The sequence below is a fragment of the Salmo trutta genome, chromosome 16 (genome assembly GCF_901001165.1).
Source record: "Salmo trutta chromosome 16, fSalTru1.1, whole genome shotgun sequence".
Classification (NCBI taxonomy): Eukaryota; Metazoa; Chordata; class Actinopteri; order Salmoniformes; family Salmonidae; genus Salmo; species Salmo trutta.
The window spans coordinates 22,608,875-22,631,177 of NC_042972.1; the positions used below are offsets into that span (position 1 = coordinate 22,608,875).

General features: G+C 44.6%; 1 protein-coding gene and 1 long non-coding RNA gene across 13 annotated transcripts in view; one reads left to right on the forward strand and one right to left on the reverse strand.

Moving 5' to 3' along the window:
* The window catches only part of LOC115150325 (calcium-dependent secretion activator 1), a 167,591-nt gene that overhangs the window by 106,427 nt on the left and 38,861 nt on the right, over positions 1-22,303 (forward strand). For 7 of the 12 annotated variants that reach the window (XM_029693490.1, XM_029693497.1, XM_029693498.1 and 4 more), the window contains exons 7-12: positions 3,132-3,243; positions 9,936-10,075; positions 11,063-11,129; positions 11,950-12,058; positions 13,796-14,008; positions 21,894-21,905. In XM_029693490.1, the coding sequence (XP_029549350.1) occupies positions 3,132-3,243; positions 9,936-10,075; positions 11,063-11,129; positions 11,950-12,058; positions 13,796-14,008; positions 21,894-21,905 (653 nt within the window). The remainder of the gene's footprint in view (positions 1-3,131; positions 3,244-9,935; positions 10,076-11,062; positions 11,130-11,949; positions 12,059-13,795; positions 14,009-21,893; positions 21,906-22,303) is intronic. The other 5 variants (XM_029693501.1, XM_029693502.1, XM_029693500.1 and 2 more) reach the window with 1 other exon arrangement.
* On the reverse strand, positions 111-697 carry LOC115150326 (uncharacterized). Its single transcript, XR_003867092.1, has 2 exons — positions 559-697; positions 111-151 (listed from the first exon to the last, which is right to left on the reverse strand). It is a non-coding gene; the product is annotated as an uncharacterized LOC115150326 (long non-coding RNA).

Sequence of the window (22,303 nt, forward strand, 5' to 3'; positions counted from 1 at the left end):
ACTTTTATTGATTATATCCATATCTATATTCTGCCCTTGAATTGCGTTCCCATGCAAAACTAGACAGATAGCTAACAACTAAGTCTTCAATAAAACTCAGAAGGCTTGACTTTTCTAAAATGAATTTATTGAAAACGTTTATGTTGTGAAACTGCAAAATACAGAAAAGAATATACTTTAGTATTCAATTCAAATCGAGATACTGTAGCTGTACATTATACCTTTCAAGTTGAAGTTGCATGAAAATACAAAGCACGTGCCAAGGTACCATATAGCTAATTGTTACACATATGGTAATTGGCTAACTCCTTTCATTACTCTAATAATGTACAAGCATCTCTGTAGAATAACAAAGCATATTACACTAGAAACAGTAACAAAACCACTGTATTGTATATTTTACAATTCGTTTGCATGACGCACAAGCAAAGTAATACAGCTGACGGTGTACATGAAAGGCAAGGCAATTTGTGTGTAGATGCAACCAACATTGATATGTAAGAAATTCTATCAATAACAAGATTATCATCACTAGCTAAATGCTTGAATCGAACTTACAAACAAATATTTCCCGAGGCAGAAGCGTGCCAAGAGAACTGCACCGTAGAGTTGTTTTTAGCTGCTTCTCGGCATCTCTTCCTGTTTCCTTCTCTGCGTGTCTGTTCCTGTTTTCCTTACAGTCTAAGTACCAGAAAGCTCCACTAGGGGGCGAATAACACCATGGAACACAATGAAAATCCATCTTAACCATTGTAATAAAATAATCTGTTACCTTCTAACAGGATGGCAGCACAATCTGTATTCAATAAATGATCAATACAAGTAGAAATATAGGGCCAATGTGAAACAGTTCCGTGTAAGATGAGACACCACTGGCCCCCCTGGTGGTGCTGAGTGGTAGTGTCAGAGAGGAGCAGGAGGAGGAGAGAGTGACACTGTTGCTGTGTTCACACACCGTTTCCCCTGTCCCCTTTCTGTGTCTCCATTTGTCACATCATCACTCACAGATGCAGCTCACGTAGAGGGACACTCACAGCAGGAGGACAAACGGCACACACAGACACTCAAACACGCGGGCACACACACACACACAGCCTCAGACTGCTGGCTCTGCCTCCTTGATGATGATATCACGTGTCATCCCACTGTGATTAAAGACACAATAACCCCTATGAACATGTTAGTATATGTCTCTTTGTGAATGTGCATGTGTGTGCATGTGTGTTTGTCTCTGTGTCGTGGTGGTGTTTCCTCAGGCTCGTAGTGCTCCCTGCGTGGTGCGGTCGGTGGCCTGTCTCCTTCTCAGTCTCAATCAAATTGTACTTGTCACATGCACCCAATACAACAGCTGTAGACCTTACAGTGAAATGCTTACTCACAAGCCCTTAATCAACAATGCAGTTTTAAGAAAAATAAGAAGCTGTTTAGAAGCCTCTTGGACCTAGACTTGGCGCTCCGGTACCACTCCATCTCTCCTCTGTAATAAATTGAATGTTGCTGCTGCACAGTGTGTGTGGGACTGGGACCAGACAATGCATTTCATATCACCTCCCTCTACTCCCCGCAGCCCACTCTCCGCAAGTTCAGCCAAGACAAAGAAAGTGTCAGCTGCTGTTCTCAGTCTGTCTCATAATTCAACAGTAAATTGTTTACTCAGAGTCAGACCTAGCTTTTTCTTTTCCACTTTGGTTTTCTAGTAGTTTATATCTAACCACCACTCACTCCTTCTGAGAGTGCAGGTATCGAGAGGATGAGAGAAAAAGAGATGCACACACACAGAGAGAGAGAGAGAGAGAGAGAGAGAGAGAGAGAGAGAGAGAGAGAGAGAGAGAGAGAGAGAGAGAGAGAGAGAGAGAGAGAGAGAGAGAGAGAGAGAGAGAGAGAGAGAGAGAGAGAGAACCAGAACCTATTGTTACCAGTGTGCCATCACAGCAGCAAGATTTGTGACCTGTTGCCACAAGGAAAGGGCAACCAGTGAAGAACAAACACCATTGTAAATACAACCCATATTTATTTTTCCTTTTGTACTTTGACTATTTGCTCATCGTTACAACACTGTATATAGACATAATACGACATTTGAAATGTCTCTATTCCTTTTGAACTTTTTTGATTGTAATGTTTACTGCACATTTTTTATTGTTTACTTCACTTCTGTTTATTTTCTATTTCACTTGCTTTGGCAATGTAAACATATGTTTCCCATGCCAGTAAAGTCGTTAAATTGAATTGAATTGAATTGAGAGAGAAAAGGGACGGAGATGGAGTTTGTTTTGTAGATCGTGTGCAATACCTCTGGGCCAGGCAGATGTTAAGTAAGGCTGGGATTCAATCCAATTCAATTACATTCACTCTAAAGACTGCGAATGTCGGCTCGAACAGAAATCCCCTTCCAAATGAAATTTCAGTGCAGGTTGTTTATCTGCGTTAGTTTGAATCCTGGCTAAATTTACAGCCCCTTGGATGTTGCAGTTGCTCCTATGTTTTGAGTCATGCCAGAATGTAGTGAAGGTATAATGCTTCTGATGTTTGTGCAGTGGTGGAAAAGTATTCAATTGTCATACTTGAGTAAAACTAAAGATAACTTAACAGAAAATTACTCACGTAAAAGTGAAAGTTACCCATTAAAATACTACTTGAGTAAAAGTCTAAAAGTATCTGGTTTTAGATGTACTTAAGTACAGTTCTAGAAAAAGTACTAAATTGTCATACTTGAGTAAAAGTACAAGTAAAAGTAAATGCTATACATTAAATTCCTTATATTAAGCATACTAGATGGCACTATTTTCATATTTTTAATTACGGACAGAAAGGGGCACACTCCAAAAGTCAGACATAATTTACAAACACAGTAGTTGTGTTTTGTGAGTCCGTCAGATCAGAGGCAGTACGGATGACAAAGTGTTATATTGATAGGTGCCATAATTTTGTCCTGCTTGAGCATTCTTAATGTAACGAGTACTTTTGTGTGTCAGGGAAAATGTAAGGAGTAAAAAGTACATTATTTTCTTCAGGAATGTAGTGGAGTAAAAGTAAAAGTTCTCAAAAATATAAATAGTAAAGTGAAGTACAGATACCCCAAAAAACTACTTACTTAGGTACTTTACACCACTGTGTGTGTTGTGTTTCAGCTGGGGGACCCAGGGAGACTTCACCACCACACACCCCCTCCCTGCTGTCAAGGTGAAACTGTTTACAGAAAGCACTGGAGTTCTGGCACTGGAGGACAAAGAGCTGGGCAGGGTAACACACTTTACATCTCTCTCTCTCTCTCTACAGTCTCTCTCTACAGTCTCTCTCTCGCTACAGTCTCTCTCTCTCTCTCTCTCTCTCTACAGTCTCACTGTCTACAGTGTCACTCTCTACAGTCTCTCTCTCTCTCTCTACAGTTTCTCTCTCTCTCTCTACAGTCTCTCTCTATACAGTCTCTCTCGCTACAGTCTCTCTCGCTACAGTCTCTATCTCTACAGTCTCTCTCGCAATACAGTCAGTCTATCTACAGTCTCTCTCTCTTTACAGTATCTTTTTACAGTCTGTCTCTACAGTCTCTCTCTACATACAGTCTGTCTCTCTACAGTCCCTCTCTCTATACAGTCTCTTGCTACAGTCTCTATCTCTACAGTCTCTCCCTCTCGCTCTACAGTCTTCACAGTCTCTCTCTACAGTCTCTCTCTCTCTCTCTCTCTCACTCCACAGTCTCTCTCTCACTCTACAGTCTCTCTCTCTACAGTAATTTTCTGCAGTCTCTTTCTCTCTACAGTCGCTCTCTCTCTCTACAGTCTCTCTACAGTCTCTCTCTCTCTCTCTCTCTCTCTCTCTATAGTCTCTCTCTCTCTATATAGTCTCTCTCTCTCTCTACGGTCTCTCTCTCTCTCTACAGTCTCTCTACAGTCTCTATCTCTCTCTACAGTCTCTCTCTCTCTCTACGGTCTCTCTCTCTCTACAGTCTCTCTCGCTACAGTCTTACTCCTTACACTGTCTCTCTCTCTCTACAGTTCTCTCTCTACAGTCTATACAATGTCTCTCTACAGTCTCTCTCTACAGTCTTTCTCTCTACAATGTCTCTTTCTACATTGTCTCTCTCTCTCTACATTGTCTCTCTCTCAATCAAATTTATTTATATAGCCCTTCGTATATCAGCTGAAATCTCAAAGTGCTGTACAGAAACCCAGCCTAAAACCCCAAACAGCAAGCAATGCATGTGAAAGAGACACGGTGGCTAGGAAAAACTCCCTAGGAAAAACTCCCTAGAAAGGCCAAAAACATAGGAAGAAACCTAGAGAGGAACCAGGCTATGAGGGGTGGCCAGTCCTCTTCTGGCTGTGCCGGGTGGATATTATAACAGAACATGGTCAAGATGTTAAAATGTTCATAAATGACCAGCATGGTCAAATAATAATAATCATTGTAGTTGTCGAGGGTGCAACAAGCACGTCCGGTGAACAGATCAGGGTTCCGTAGCCGCAGGCAGAACAGTTGGAACTGGAGCAGCAGCATGGCCAGGTGGACTGGGGACAGCAAGGAGTCATCATGCCAGGTAGTCCCGAGGCATGGTCCTAGGGCTCAGGTCCTCCGAGAGAAAGAAAGAAAGAGAGAAAGAGAGAATTAGAGAGAGCATATTTAAATTCACACAGGACACCGGATAAGACAAGAGAATACTCCAGATGAAACAGACTGACCCTAGCCCCCCGGCACATAAACTACTGCAGCATAAATACTGAAGGCTGAGACAGGAGGGATCAGAAGACACTGTGGCCCCATCCGATGATACCCCCGGACAGGGCCAAACAGGCAGGATATAACCCCACCCACTTTGCCAAAGCACAGCCCCCACACCACTAGAGGGATGTCTACAACCACCAACTTACCGTCCGAAGACAAGGCCGAGTATAGCCCACAAAATCTCCGCCATGGCACAACCCAAGGGGGGGGCGCCAACCCAGACAGGAAGACCACGTCAGTGACTCAACCCACTCAAGTGACGCACCCCTACCATGGACGGCATGGAAGAACACCAGTAAGTCAGTGACTCAGCCCCTGTAATAGGGTTAGAGGCAGAGAATCCCAGTGGAAAGAGGGGAACCGGCAAGGCAGAGACAGCAAGGGCGGTTCGTTGCTCCAGCCTTTCCGTTCACCTTCACACTCCTGGGCCAGACTACACTTAATCATAGGACCTACTGAAGAGATAAGTCTTCAGTAAAGACTTAAAGGTTGAGACTGAGTCTGCGTCTCTCACATGGGTAGGCAGACTATTCCATAAAAATGGAGCTCTATAGGAGAAAGCCCTACCTCCAGCCGTTTGCTTAGAAATTCTAGGGACAATTAGGAGGCCTGCGTCTTGTGACCGTAGCGTACGTATAGGTATGTACGGCAGGACCAAATCGGAAAGATAGGTAGGAGCAAGCCCATGTAATGCTTTGTAGGTTAGCAGTAAAACCTTGAAATCAGCCCTTGCCTTAACAGGAAGCCAGTGTAGGGAGGCTAGCACTGGAGTAATATGATCAAATTTTTTGGTTCTAGTCAGGATTCTAGCAGCCGTATTTAGCACTAACTGAAGTTTGTTTAGTGCTTTATCCGGGTAGCCGGAAAGGAGAGCATTGCAGTAGTCCAGCCTAGAAGTAACAAAAGCATGGATTAATTTTTCTGCGTCATTTTTGGACAGAAAGTTTCTGATTTTTGCAATGTTACGTAGATGGAAAAAAGCTGTCCTTGAAACAGTCTTGATATGTTCTTCAAAAGAGAGATCAGGGTCCAGAGTAACACCGAGGTCCTTCACAGTTTTATTTGAGACGACTGTACAACCATCCAGATTAATTGTCAGATTGAACAGAAGATCTCTTTGTTTCTTGGGACCTAGAACAAGCATCTCTGTTTTGTCCGAGTTTAAAAGTAGAAAGTTTGCAGCCATCCACTTCCTTATGTCTGAAACACAGGCTTCTAGCGAGGGCAATTTTGGAGCTTCACCATGTTTCATTGAAATGTACAGCTGTGTGTCATCCGCATAGCAGTGAAATTTAACATTGTGTTTTCGAATGACATCCCCAAGAGGTAAAATATATAGTGAAAACAATAGTGGTCCTAAAATGGAACCTTGAGGAACACCGAAATTTACAATTGATTTGTCAGAGGACAAACCATTCACAGAGACAAACTGATATCTTTCCGACAGATAAGATCTAAACCAGGCCAGAACTTGTCCATGTAGATCAATTTGGGTTTCCAATCTCTCCAAAAGAATGTGGTGATCGATGGTATCAAAAGCGGCACTCTCTCTCTACAGTGTCTCTCCATAGTCTCTCGCTACAGTCTCTTTCTACAGTGTCTCTCTACCGTCTCTCTCTACAGTTTCTCTCTCTACAGTCTCTTTCTCTCACTACAGTCTCCCTCTCTCTAAAGTCTCTCTAAAGTCTATTTCTACATTGTCTCTCTCTCTACATTGTCTCTCTCTACAGTGTCTCTCCACAGTCTCTCGCTACATTCTCTCTCTACAGTTTCTCTCTACCGTCTCTCTCTATAGTCTCTCTCTCTCTAAAGTCTCTCTCTCTACCTGTCACCTGTCCCTCTCTTTCTCTATCTCTGTAATTATCTCCATCTTCCTCACTTTTATGTTTGTATTGTTATACACTACCAGTCCAAAGTTTTAGAACACCTACTTATTTAAGGTTTTTTCTTTATTTTTTACTATTTTCTACATTGTAGAATAATAGTGAAGACATCAAAACTATGAAATAACACATATGGAATCATGTATTAACCAAAAAAGTGTTAAACAAATCCACCTATATTTTATATTAGAGATTCTTCAAAGTAGCCACCCTTTGGCTTGCACATTCTTGGCTTTCGCTCAACCAGCTTCACCTGGAATGCTTTCCCAACAGTCTTGAAGGAGTTCCCACATATGCTTAGCACTTGTTGGCTGCTTTTCCTTCACTCTGCGGTCCAACTCATCCCAAACCATTTCAATTGGGTTGAGGTCGGATGATTGTGGAGGCCAGGTCATCTGATGCAGCATCATCACTCTATTTCTTGGTCAAATAGCCCTTACACAGCCTGGAGGTGTGTTGGGTCATTGTCCTGTTGAAAAACAAATGATAGTCCCACTAAGCGCAAACCAGATGGGATGCGTATCGCTGCAGAATGATGTGGTAGCCATGCTGGTTAAGTGTGCCTTGAATTCATAAATAAATCACTGACAGTGTCACAAGCAAAGCACCCCCACACCATAAAACCTCCTCCTCCATGCTTTACGGTGGGAAATACACATGTGGAGATCATCCATTCACCCACACCACGTCTCACAAAGACACGGTGGTTGGAACCAAAAATCTCCAATTTGGACTCATCAGACAAAAGGACAACAAGAGGCTGATTCAGTCTCATCTACACTGCCTGATACTTATTCAGTACAGTACTGTAGGTGGGCTGAGTCAGTGATGGTTTTAACCCCCCACAACCAGAACTTCATTTCAACCAGTTTTACCTCTGAGCTGTGACCCCGTCACAGTTCCTCAATGATATCCCCGGGCCACATACTGTACACGACTGTCATATTTCTTCACTTTGATTAACATGTTTTAATTAGTTGCATATTAATAATGCAATTTGCATCATCTATGACAGGAAAGTCATGCAGAAATGTCTTAATCATCTGGTTTGCTCCTCTCTGGCGCTGTCCTCTGGTGCAGAGAGCGAGAGCAATCGATCGTCCTGTGACCGTGTGACGGATGGCCCCGGGCTCGGCTGGGCTCACTGCTGGTTATCAGAGGGGCTAGCTAGGGCTGATTTGTGGCTGTGGTAGACTGAGGCTGTGGAAAGGAGAGGCGAGGAGGGGAAGGGTGGGGGTGGGAAGGGTGAGGAGGGGAGAGGAGGGGAGAGGAGGGGAGAGGCTGTAAGACATCACTTTGGGGTAGTGACCTTGGCTTTGACAGGAGCTCTTTGGTCTCCTGCTGCAGTGGCAGAGAGGCAGCCAATCAGGCACTCAAAAAGTGAGCCAGTCAGTCAGTTGATCAGTCAGTCAGTTAACCAGGCAGGCAGTCAGTCAATCAGCCAGCCAGCCAGCCAGTCATCCAGCTGGGCCACAATGCTTCCTCAAAGCTCTTTAACTCAGCAAAGATAGATTAGACCCCCTCTTCAGGGAGGCAGTGTGGAGCAGAGCGACGCGGAGTAGGGGAGAGTGGAGGCTGCTGGGCTTCTCTCTCCTTTGATACGGCTACACAGCTACACAGATAGGCTGAGCCACCATCTCAAATGTGGCACGAAGCACAGGCACACTGGGGCCCAGGCTGCCAGAGCACGATTAAGATTTAATGGAAGCTCGTGAAAATTAATTGAGTGTTCAGAAACGTTGAGAATGCTGACTCATGGTACTGAATACAGACTCACTGGATGGATGAATGGATACAGACCAGAGATATCTCCAATACACCTGGTACATTATACTCAAAACGGTGCACGTTATTTCTATCTCAAATCAAATCAAATGTTATTAGTCGAATGCACCGAATACAACAGGTGTAGACCTTACAGTGAAATGCTTACTTACAAGCCCTTACCAACAATGCTGTTTAAAAAAAAGAAGAGCAGCAGTAAAATAACAATAGTGAGACTATATACTGGGCGGTACCGGTACAGAGTCAATGTGCGGGGGCACCGGTTAGTCTAGGTAATTGAGGTAATATATACATGTAGGTAGAGTTATTAAAGTGACTATGCATAGATGATGACAACAGAGAGTACCAGCGGTGTAAAAGGTGTGGGGGGGGGGGGGGGGCAATGCAAATAGTCTGGGTAGCCATTTGATTAGATGTTCAGCAGTCTAATGGCTTGGGGGTAGAAGCTGTTTAGAAGCCTCTTGGACCAAGACTTGGCACTCCGGTACCGCTTGCCATGCAGTAGCAGAGAGAACAGTCTATGACTAGGGTGGCTGGAGTCTTTGACAATTTTTAGGGCCTTCCTCTGACACTGCCTGGTATAGAGGTCCTGGATAGCAGGAAGCTTGGCCCCAGTGATGTACTAGGCCGTTCGCACTACCCTCTGTAGTGCCTTGCGGTCGGAGGCCGAGCAGTTGCCATACCAGGCAGTGGTGCAACCAGTCAGGATGCTCTTGATGTTGCAGCTGTAGAACCTTTTGAGGATCTGAGGACCCATGCCAAATCTTTTTAGTCTCATGAGGGGGAATAGGTTTTGTCTTGCCCTCTTCACGACTGTATTGGTGTGCTTGGACCATGTTAGTTTGTTGGTGATGTGGACAGCAAGGAACTTGAAGCTCTCAACCTGCTCCACTACAGTCCCATGGATGAAAATGGGGGAGTGCTCAGTCCTCTTCTTCCTGTAGTCCACAATCATCTCCTTTGTCTTGATCACGTTGAGGGAGAGGTTGTTGTCCTGGCATCACACGGCCAGGTCTCTGACCTCATCCCTATAGGTTGTCTCGTCGTTGTTGGTGATCAGGCCTACCACTGTTGTGTCATCGGCAAACTTAATGATAGTGTTGGAGCCGTGCCTGGCCGTGCAGCCATGAGTGAACAGGGAGTACAGGAGGTGACTGAGCACGCACCCCTAAGGGGCCCCCGTGTTGAGGATCAGCGTGGCGGATGTGTTGTTACCTACCCTTACCACTTGGGGGCGGCTCGTCAAGAAGTCCAGGATCAAGTTCAGAGGGAGGTGTTTAGTCCCAGGGTCCTTAGCTTATTGATGAGCTTTGAGGGAACTATGGTGTTGAACGCTGAGCTGTAGTCAATGAATAGCATTCTCACATAGGTGTTCCTTTTGTCCAGGTGGGAAAAGTCCGTGTGGAGTGCAATAGAGACCTCAATGGGACTAACCTGGTTAAATAATAAAGTATAAAAACAATTATTAGTTTAGTTATTGTCATATTTTCTTAATCTCTAAATCTCTCTTTCAATATGAATGTATTTGATACTTCTTTCTTCCAGGTGGTCCTCCACCCGACCCCTAACAGCCCCAAAGCCTCAGAGCTCCATAAGATGGCCATCACTAAGGCCTGCCCCGACCAGAACCTTCAGATCAAACTGGCCATCCGCATGGACAAACCGCAGAACATGAAGCATTCTGGGTAAGCATGGACAAGCTGCAGAGCATGAAGCATTCTAGCAAAGCATGGACAAGCCGCAGAACCCGAAGCATTCTGGGTTGCAGAAGAAAAGGTCTTCTGAGCTCAATGGGCCTACCTTACTGAATAAATGTTTACTTAAAGAAGAAGTCTGCTACTATAACATTGTCATGATGACAAAGGAGCAGGAGGATGATCTCCAAAGAGGGCTTTATTTTTATTTTTGTATCTAGAACTCCACCAGCCTTCTCATTGGTTCCTTCTTGGCCTCATTTCTAGTCACATAGATATAGTGGAAAAATACTGCGTATTGTACTGATTTAGCCCCTCTGGTGGTTACTAGTGGGTACTTTGATCTGTACAACTCTTAGAAAGTTTCCCATGGAATTCTCTGCAAATTATTGAGGACCATAATCATAAATATTGTATGACATTGACATACCATTCAGACTACCATCAGGTGTTGGAATTCATTGAGACAATCTATATGAATTATCTTGTGTTTCCGTAGATACACTATAACATTATAATTGCAGCACATGACTAGATGTCTTATGACCATTCTGTCTGCCTATGGAGGGCCCTTTTGTCCTTGTCTGTTTCACCTTTGGGGAGCAACAAAGCCTCTAGCTTAAAGGCTAAAATGACTAATTCTCGCTGTGTTAACTCAGGGTCATCCAGTCTGCATGAAACATAATTGTCATCCCTTATGGAAAACCACATACATTTCACATGTGATCTTATGTGAAGTTAATGTGATAACATGTTAAGTAACATGTGACAACATGAAACTACACATGTCAAATGTAATGTGAAATGATGTGGTTTTTCAGCCTCTCTTTTCCACGTAGGAGGGGATACAGTCTTGTCTATACATTTAGTGTGGGCTAAACCTGGCCATTCTGTTGCTGTTGCTACAACACAGGAAACAATATGAGCCAATTCTCATACCAATGCCATGTAATAAACTTTAACATTGTTTTCTGGAAGGTATTTGTGGGCTTTTGGGAAAAACGTCTGGAAGCGATGGAAGAAGCGTTTCTTTGTCCTGGTGCAGGTAGGTATATCATCAGCCTCTGAAATATCAGGTCTGCTCAAATGAAAGGTTATTTAAATTAGTACACCACCAACACCAAAAGAAACATGTGCCTGAAGCAGTGGCGGATTTAGGTATAGGCGACATTGGCAGCCGCCCAGGGTGACATCTTGCAGGGGGCGGCACGGGGCGCAAAAATCTCATAATGGTAACATTTGCGCGATCGGTTTTCTAATGCTCGTTTGCATGTCATGTCAATGATATCATGTCACCGTGTGGGACTGTGGGTCAATTAACCTTGTCGGAGTGGGCACCCTGATTCTATTTTGTGAGCTAGGCAGGCAACTGCCTGGGAAGGTCTCCCACTCAGAAGTATGAGATTGGGAGGGGGCGGGGGTAGGTTGACCTCAGGTCTCCCCACTGGAAGCCCGAGGTAAGGGGAGCGGGGGAATCTATCAAATAGCGCACCTCTAACTTTGTACAGTACTAATGCAATTAGTAAAATCAGTCACACTACGAAATGCTACCAAATAAACCATAATTAATTCATAATACTGTGAATATATAGTTTCACAGTCATGTGGTTGCATTTTTTTCTGGTTTGTGTGAAGTCATTAAGAATAATATTAAACCAGTCTGCGCTCCACCAAGCTGAATTGGTTTAGTCTTGACTCTTCGTTTAAGGGGGGAGGGGGGGTCGCCCGAACTGCCACTGGGAAGGGATGGTTTCCACACAAATATAATACCTTTTTAAAGAAGCTCATACTTGAAAAGTCACCACTGATCCTGTAATGTTCCTCAGCACATGAAGTGTATGACGTGTCTGTCCTCTCTGGTGTAGGTGAGCCAGTACACCTTTGCCATGTGCAGCTACAGAGAGAAGAAGTCTGAGCCACAGGAGCTGCTACAGCTGGATGGTTACACTGTAGATTACACCGACCCCCAGCCAGGTACATACAGTTGAAGTCGGAAGTTTACATACACCTTAGCCAAATACATTTAAACTCAGTTTTTCACAATTCCTAACATTTAATCCTAGTAAAACTTCCTTGTCTTTGGTCAGTTAGGATACCCACTTTATTTTAAGAATGTGAAATGTCAGAATAATAGTAGAGGGAATCATTTATTTCAGCTTTTATTTAATTCATCACATTCCCAGTGGGTCAGAAGTTTACATACACTCAATTAGAATTTGATAGCATTGCCTTTAAATTGTTTAACTTGGGTCAAACGTTCGGGTAGCCTGCCACAAGCTTCCCACAATAAGTTGGGCGAATTTTGGCCCGTTCCTCCTGACAGAGCAGGTGTAACTGAGTCAGGTTTGTAGGCCTCCTTGCTCGCACACACTTTTTCAGTTCTGCCCACACATTTTCTATAAGTTTGAGGTCAGGGCTTTGTGATGGCCACTCCAATACCATGACTTTGTTGTCCTTAAGCCATTTTGCCACAACTTTGGAAGTATGCTTGGGGTCATTGTCCATTTGGAAGACCCATTTGCGACCAAGCTTTAACTTCCTGACTGATGTCTTGAGATGTTGCTTCAATATATCCACCTACTTTTCCATCTATTTTGTGAAGTGCACCAGTCCCTCCTGCAGCAAAGCACCCCCACAACATGATGCTGCCACCCCCGTGCTTCACGGTTGGTGTTCTTCGGCTTGCAAGCCACCCCCTTTTTCCTCCAAACATAACGATGGTCATTATGGCCAAACAGTTCTATTTTTGTTTCATCAGACCAGAGGACATTTCTCCAAAAAGTACGATCTTTGTCCCCATGTGCAGTCTGGCTTTTTTATGGCAGTTTTGGAGCAGTGGCTTCTTCCTTGCTGAGCGGCCTTTCAGGTTATGTTGATATAGGACTCGTTTTACTGTGGATATAGATACTCTTGTGCCTGTTTCCTCCAGCATCTTCACAAGGTCCTTTGCTGTTGTTCTGGGATTGATTTGCACTTTTCGCACCAAAGTACGTTCATCTCCAGGAGACTGAACACGTCTCCTTCCTGAGCGGTATGACAGCTGCGTGGTCCCATGGTGTTTATACTTGCGTACTATTGTTTGTACAGATGAACGTGGTACCTTCAGGCGTTTGGATATTGCTCCCAAGGATGAACCAGACTTGTGGAGGTCTACATTTTGTTCTGAGGGCTTGGCTGATTTCTTTTGATTTTCCCATGATGTCAAGCAAAGAGGCACTGAGTTTGAAGGTAGGCCTTGAAATACATCCACAGGTACACCTCCGATTGACTTAAATGATGTCAATTAGCCTAACAGAAGCTTCTAAAGTCATTACATCCTTTTCTGGAATTTTCCAAGCTGTTTAAAGGCACAGTCAACTTAGTGTATGTAAACTTCTGACCCACTGGAATTGTGATACAGTAAAATATAAGTGAAATGATCTGTCTGTAAACAATTGTTGGAAAAATGACTTGTGTCATGCACAAAGTAGATGTCCTAACCGACTTGCCAAAACTATAGTTTGTTTACAAGAAATTTGTGGACTGCTTCGAAAACGAGTTTTAATGACTCCAACCAAAGTGTATGTAAACTTCCGACTTTAACTGTAAATACACACGTACACAAGCACAGATGGATGCATGCGCACACACACACATGCACGCTCACACTTACGCACACACACATACACACACATACACAACTTGTCCCTAAACCCTCCTCTCTATCTCTAGGTCTGGATGGTGGGAGGACCTTCTTCAACGCAGTGAAGGAGGGCGACACTGTGATCTTTGCTAGTGATGACGAGCAAGACCGCATCCTGTGGGTCCAGGCCATGTACCGGGCCACCGGTCAGTCCCACAAGCCTGTGCCCCCCACCCAGGTCCAGAAACTCAACTCCAAGGGGGGCGCCGCCACCCAGATGGACGCGCCCATCTCCCAGTTCTGTGAGTAAACCAATACAAAACCTCAGCATCAGATCAACCAATCAGAAGGCAGTGTCAGGTTTCATCCCCCCAATCCCGTGACAGCTCTCATCCATAACATTTCACCACACCATGCGTCTCTCCCCACGCCACACTGCAGGCACATACTGTAAGTGTTACACGCTGCTCTGTAGAACTAACGGCAACACACAGCCACGCACACGCACACACCCAAACTATCACACACACGCACGTAGGCACGCCTCCCTCGTTGCTGTATCACACAGAGTACTCAGCATCCTTTGGGCCTCCACTCACCATCACCAACCAGTCACACGTGGCATGTTTAAAGGTGCAACTTCACATAACTTTTTTCCCCCTTCAGTCTCTCTCTCTCTCTCTCTCTCTCTCTCTCTCTCTAAACATCAACAAAGCTGACAAACTAAATTGAGAAAGACTAAATGACGCCCGATGAGGTAGAATCTAGATTAAACCACCAAAAAGATGGTTAGGCCATGAAACATCAAGCTTCCAAACTTTTTTTGGTATTGGTATTTTATTAGAATTCCCATTAGCTGTTGCAAAAGCAGCAGCTACTCATCCTGGGGTCCACACAAAACATGAAACAAAATACAGAATGACATAATAAAGAACATCAATAGACAAGAACAGCTCAAGGACAGAACTACATAAAAAAATATATAAAAAAGATACACGTAGCCTACCTATCAATGCATACACTCAAACTATCTAGGTCACATTTTAGCCTTTTGAATCCTCTTGAAACTTTTAAAAACTTTTTATGACATTTGAGATAACAGTAGTACTTACTGTAAGTGTAATTTTTTAGACACTGCTAAGATGTTAGAGAGTATTGCATAATCACCCCAGACCCCAGCCTTCTGTATGGTAGAAAATAACAGCTGTTGAATTTCTGAGTTCCCGCTCACCCTGGCCCTGTCTCGGTCTAGCCACTGCTCTGTCAGTCTTCTCTGTAGTGTTAACCATTCCTCTACGTGTTACTGTACTTGCACCTTTAAGCAACCTACCTACTTATCCCCACTGGTCCTATACTGGTCAGACCTATCCCCACTGGTCAGATGCTGGTCAGACCTATCCCCACTGGTCAGATACTGGTCAGACCTATCCCCACTGGTCAGATGCTGGTCAGACCTATCCCCACTGGTCAGATGCTGGTCAGACCTATCCCCACTGGTCAGATGCTGGCCAGACGTATCCCCACTGGTCAGATGCTGGTCAGACCTATCCCCACAGGTCAGATGCTGGTCAGACCTATCTCCACTGGTCAGATGCTGGCCAGACGTATCCCCACTGGTCAGATGCTGGCCAGACGTATCCCCACTGGTCAGATACTGATCAGACCTATCCCCACTGGTCAGATACTGATCAGACCTATCCCCTCTGGTCCTATACTGGTCAGACCTATCCCCACTGGTCAGATACTGATCAGACCTATCCCCACTGGTCAGATGCTGGCCAGACGTATCCCCACTGGTCAGATACTGATCAGACCTATCCCCTCTGGTCCTATACTGGTCAGACCTATCCCCACTGGTCAGATACTGATCAGACCTATCCCCACTGGTCAGATGCTGGCCAGACGTATCCCCACTGGTCAGATACTGATCAGACCTATCCCCACTGGTCAGATACTGGTCAGACCTATCCCCACTGGTCAGATGCTGGTCAGACCTATCCCCACTAGTCCTATACTGGTAAGACCTATCCCAACTGGTCAGATGCTGGTCAGACCTATCCCCACTAGTCCTATACTGGTTAGACAAATCCCAACTGGTCAGATGCTGATCAGACCTATCCCAACTGGTCAGATACTGGTCAGACCTATCCCCACTGGTCAGATGCTGGTCAGAACTATCCCCACTGGTCATATACTGGTCAGACATATCCCCACTGGTCAGATGCTGGTCAGACCTATCCCCACTGGTCATATACTGGTCAGACCTATCCCCACTGGTCATATACTGGTCAGACCTATCCCCACTGGTCAGATACTGGTCAGACCTGTCCCCAATGGTCCTATCCTGGTAAGACCAAGCATCTGGTCAGATACTGGTCAGACCTATCCCCACTGGTCAGATGCTGGTCAGACCTATCCCCACTGGTCAGATGCTGGTCAGACCTATCCCCACTGGTCAGATGCTGGTCAGACCTATCCCCACTGGTCAGATACTGGTCAGACCTATCCCAACTGGTCAGATACTGGTCAGACCTATCCCCACTGGTCAGATACTGGTCAGACCTATCCCCACTGGTCAGATGCTGGTCAGACCTATCCCCACTGGTCAGATACTGGTCAGACCTATCCCAACTGGTCAGATACTGGTCAGACCTATCCCCACTGGTCATATACTGGTCAGATCTATCCCCACTGGTCAGATACTGGTCAGACCTATCCCCACTGGTCAGATACTGGTCAGACCTATCCCCACTGGTCAGATGCTGGTCAGACCTATCCCCACTGGTCAGATACTGGTCAGACCTATCCCAACTGGTCAGATACTGGTCAGACCTATCCCCACTGGTCATATACTGGTCAGATCTATCCCCACTGGTCAGATACTGGTCAGACCTATTCCCACTGGTCAGATGCTGGTCAGACCTATCCCAACTGGTCATATACTGGTCAGACCTATTCCCACTGGTCAGATACTGGTCAGACCTATCCCCACTGGTCACATACTGTTAAGACCAATCCCCACTGGTCAGATGCTGCTCAGACCTATCCCCACTGGTCATATACTGGTAAGACCAAGCATCTGGCCAGATACTGGTCAGACCTATCTCCCTGGTCCTATACTGGTCAGACCTATCCCCAATGGTCATATACTGGTCAGACCTATCCCCACTGGTCATATACTGGTCAGACCTATCCCCACTGGTCCTTTGCTGGTCAGACCTATCCCCACTGGTCATATACTGGTCAGACCTGTCCCCACTGGTCATATACTGGTCAGACCTATCCCCACTGGTCATATACTGGTCAGACCTATCCCCACTGGTCAGATGCTGGTCAGACCTATCCCAACTGGTCATATACTGGTCAGACCTGTCCCCACTGGTCAGATACTGGTCAGACCTATCCCCACTGGTCATATACTGGTCAGACCTATCCCCACTGGTCAGATACTGGTCAGACCTATCCCCACTGGTCAGATGCTGGTCAGACCTATCCCCACTGGTCAGATGCTGGTCAGACCTAATTCATTCAAATAACAGAATTGTGAACTTCACTTTAGTCAGAAGGCTACAGTATGAACTAAATGACCATGGATTACTGTGTTTAACATCAGACCTATCCCACTGGTCATATACTGGTAAGACCAAGCATCTGGCCAGATACTGGTCAGACCTATCTCCCTGGTCCTATACTGGTCAGACCTATCCCCAATGGTCATATACTGGTCAGACCTATCCCCACTGGTCATATACTGGTCAGACCTATCCCCACTGGTCCTTTGCTGGTCAGACCTATCCCCACTGGTCATATACTGGTCAGACCTGTCCCCACTGGTCATATACTGGTCAGACCTATCCCCACTGGTCATATACTGGTCAGACCTATCCCCACTGGTCAGATGCTGGTCAGACCTATCCCAACTGGTCATATACTGGTCAGACCTGTCCCCACTGGTCAGATACTGGTCAGACCTATCCCCACTGGTCATATACTGGTCAGACCTATCCCCACTGGTCAGATACTGGTCAGACCTATCCCCACTGGTCAGATGCTGGTCAGACCTATCCCCACTGGTCAGATGCTGGTCAGACCTAATTCATTCAAATAACAGAATTGTGAACTTCACTTTAGTCAGAAGGCTACAGTATGAACTAAATGACCATGGATTACTGTGTTTAACATCAGACCTATCCCACTGGTCAGATACTGGTCAGACCTATCCCCACTGGTCAGATGCTGCTCAGACAAGATACTGGTCAAATCTATCCCCACTGGTCAGATACTGGTCAGACCTATCCCCACTGGTCCTATACTGGTCAGACCAATCCCCACTGGTCAGATGCTGCTCAGACAAGATACTGGTCAGATACTGGTCAGACCTATCCCCACTGGTCAGATGCTGCTCAGACAAGATACTGGTCAAATCTATCCCCACTGGTCAGATACTGGTCAGACCTATACCCACTGGTCCTATACTGGTCAGACCAATCCCCACTGGTCAGATGCTGCTCAGACAAGATACTGGTCAGATACTGGTCAGACCTATCCCCACTGGTCCTATACTGGTCAGACCTATTCCCACTGGTCAGATGCTGCTCAGACAAGATACTGGTCAAATCTATCCCCACTGGTCAGATACTGGTCAGACCTATCCCCACTGGTCAGATACTGGTCAGACCTATCCCCACTGGTCAGATGCTAGTCAGAACAATCCCCACTGGTCAGATACTGGTCAGACCTATCCCCACTGGTCACATACTGGTAAGACCAATCCCCACTGGTCACATACTGGTCAGACCTATCCCCACTGGTCAGATGCTGCTCAGACCTATCCCCACTGGTCAGATACTGGTCAGACCTATCCCCACTGGTCAGATACTGGTCAGACCTATCCCCACTGGTCATATACTGGTAAGACCAATCCCCACTGGTCATATACTGGTCAGACCAATCCCTACTGGTCAGATACTGGTAAAACCAAGTATCTGGTCAGATACTGGTCAGACCTATCCCCACTGGTCAGATACTGGTCAGACCTATCCCCACTGGTCAGATGCTGCTCAGACAAGATACTGGTCAGATACTGGTCAGACCTATCCCCACTGGTCCTATACTGGTCAGACCTATCCCCACTGGTCAGATACTGGTAAGACCTATCCCCACTGGTCAGATACTGTACAGTAGCAATATTAAGGTAAGACTACACAAATACACTGAGTGTACAAAACATTATGCTCTTTCCATGACATAGACTGACCAGGTGAATCCAGGTGTAAGCTATGATCCCTTATTGATGTCGCTTGTTAAATCCATTTCAGTCAGTGTAGATGAAGGGGAGGAGACAGGTTAAAGAAGGATGTTTAAGCCTTGAGATAATTGAGACATGGATTGTGTATGTGTGCCATTTAGAGTGTGAACTGGCAGGACAAAAGATTTGTGCCTTTGAACTGGGTATGGTAGTAGGTGCTAGGCACACCGGTTCGTGTCAAGAACTGCAATGTTGCTGGGTTTTCACACTCAACAGTTTCCCATGTGTATCAAGAATGGCCCACCACCCAAATGACATCCAACCAACTTGACACAACTGTGGGAAGCATTTGAGTCAAAATGGGCCAGCATCCCTGTGGAACGCTTTCGACACCTTGTAGTGTCCATGCCCTGACGAATTGAGGCTGATCTGAGGGGAAAAGGGATGCAACTCAATATTAGGAATGTGCTCTTAATGTTTTGTCCACTCAGTTTATGGCGTAATACGCTTAGGTTGTTGTTGTTTTACATGATAGATCTAATTTACACTTCATAAACACACTGAAACCTGAACAGGTTTAACTTAACTTGGGAAATTAATACACATTCTGTTATTTTACAACACTAAAGAACTCACCTTTTAAAACCAGACTGAATGCTGTGCTCACCATTGTTTCAATAAGGTGAGTGCAGTGTTCAGTCTGGTTAACCAGGCTAACTACTAAAGATCAATCCACAATAATAGATCCTGCTATTCAAAGCCAAACATGATCATGTATTTTGGTGTGCATCTTTCCTTCAACTCCTTTAGTTATTTGAAGGATTGTTCTTATGTCCAAACCGTTTTCATTAGAGTCAACGGGTTGTAGAAAAAGCAATTTTTTCCTCCTTATAATATTGGCATTTTTATAACCAGAAAACAATTCAACAATAAAAACATCCATATAGGTTTTTATACTGGAATTGCACTGTTTAGGTAAGACAAAAACACGGTTTATTTAGTTAAAGAAAATCTATATTTTTAATGAATTACTCTTCATCTATAGCACATTGAAATAAGTAGCTCTAGTTTTCAACAGTTTTTATAAATATAATCTATAAATATACATTTTCTGTGGTATCCATTGGTTTGTTTGTCCAGTATGTGATTGTTATTGTGGTTAGATGGTTACATCCTCTATATAAGACCAGCCATACTGATGCCATTCAATGCCCCCTCACAGTGGCACAGACCTCCTTCCTCTACCGCCCTCCTCTCTGAAACACTGTGCCACACCAAGCGTACATGTTTCACCCCACCCTGGTGGTCTTGAATGGCACAGAGGCCATAACATACACAACACCACCCCGTTACTCACCCCTCTCTCTCTCTCTCTCTCTCTCTCTCTCTCTCTCTCTCTCTCTCTCTCTCTCTCTCTGTGTGTGTGTATGTGTCTCTCTCTCTCCTCTGAACTTTGCTGCAAATGATTTGTCTGATTCTAGAATGCAATGACAGTTCTGGAGCATTGGTTTGGAATGATAGGAAAGAAGTCTTTCTAAAGGAGAACTTACAGGCTAACTGCAACTCATTACCAGACTACATCACCTTGCTTTAAGTGGACTCCGATATTCATATCCATATAAGAATAAACTATTCTGATAAAGTGATAACATAAGATGGATATGTCAGGTCTATTGCTATTGAGTTAGCCATATTATGTTATTACTCTACATCCATTTTTCCTCATAGATACATAAGAGGATACTGGCATCATGTACACATCATCATATTAGAACTAGTAGATGGTGTTGGACTGCTGGAGCCGGTAAATGTATGGGCTAGTGCTCCTCTACACTCTTTGAAAAAAAGGTGCTATCTAGAACTTAAATGGGTTCTTCAGCTGTCCCAATAGGATAACCCTTTGAATAACCCTTTTTGGTTCCAGGTTGAACCCTTTTGAGTTCCATTTAGAACCCTTTCCACAGAGGGTTCTACATGGAACCCAAAATAGTTCTACCTGGAACCAAAAAGGGTTCTTCTGTTGGGACAGCCGAATAACCATTTTGGAACCCTTTTTTCCAAGAGTGTAGTTAGTATAAGCTGGAGAAAGCAAAGTGAATCTATCATATTGTGATGGTAATGTATAATATATGTTAGAGGTAGTATTGTGAATAAGATAGAACTAGATCAGAATCCAGACTAAATCAACTGCAGCAGAGTGATGAGAACCCTTAACTACTCTCTCTATCTCTTCTCAGTCTTCTCAATCTTCTCTCGATCTTCTCTCTCTCTTTTTTTCTCTCTTTCTTTTAATTATATATCTCAATCAATCTGTCCTTCTTTCGCTCTTTCTCTGTATACTTTTCACTACATCGATCTCTTTCTCTATTTCTCTCTTTCCCTTTCTCTTTCTTTCTTTCTTTCTTTCTTTCTCTCTTTCTCTATCTCTCTCACTCACTCTCTGTTCTCTCACTTTCTCACTCTCTTTATCTTTTGTTCTTTCTTTCTCTCTCTCTCTCGCTCGCTCTCTCTCTCTCTCTCTCTCTCTCTCTCTCTGTCTCTCTCTCTCTCTCTCTCTGTCTCTCTCTCTCTCTCTCTCTCTCTCTCTGTCTCTCTCTCTCGCTCGCTCTCTCTCTCTCTCTCTCTCTCTCTCTCTCTCTCTCTCTCGCTCGCTCTCTCTCTCTCTCTCTCTCTCTCTCTCTCTCTCTCTCTGTCTCTCTCTCTCTCTCTCTCTGTTCTCTCTCTCTCTCTCTCTCTCTCTCTCTCTCTCTCTCTCTCTCTCCCATGTTGGTACAGGTTGTTGTTTTTTGAGTTGTGTTTTTCTTCCTCATGCTTTGCTTGTTACCCCTCTTTAGTATTGCAGCTGCTAGGTCAGGGTATCTCGTGTTTGCTCTCCTCCAGCCTTGTTGCTAGTCTTTATGTTATTCTGGTTTGTCCCTTCTTACCCCGCTGTCTTCTAGCTGGACTTAAGGGTAAGTGCTTCCCTGTAGCCGGCACAGCTCAGATAATCCCTGACGATTATCTGACAAATGCAACGTGCTTTCTCTCCTCTTTCCCTATCCTCCTACTCCCCCTCTTAAGTCTCCTCGCTTCATGTCTTTAGACATTAGTAGATAATGTCTTTTTAAGTATGATTTCTTCTCAATTTGAAGTTTTAAGTACCTATTAGCTTACATTCTTGACAGTTTGGGATGCATGTGTTTGATTCTTAGGCTTATAATTTGGCTCAGTAATGATTCTTAGGCTTATAATTTGGCTCAGTAATGATTCTACTTTATATGATGGTTATTATTATGATTTTTTTGCATAATTGCCTTCTCTCCTTAATCTTATTGGTGTTCAAGGACCCCTCAGAGTAAAGCATAGAGAT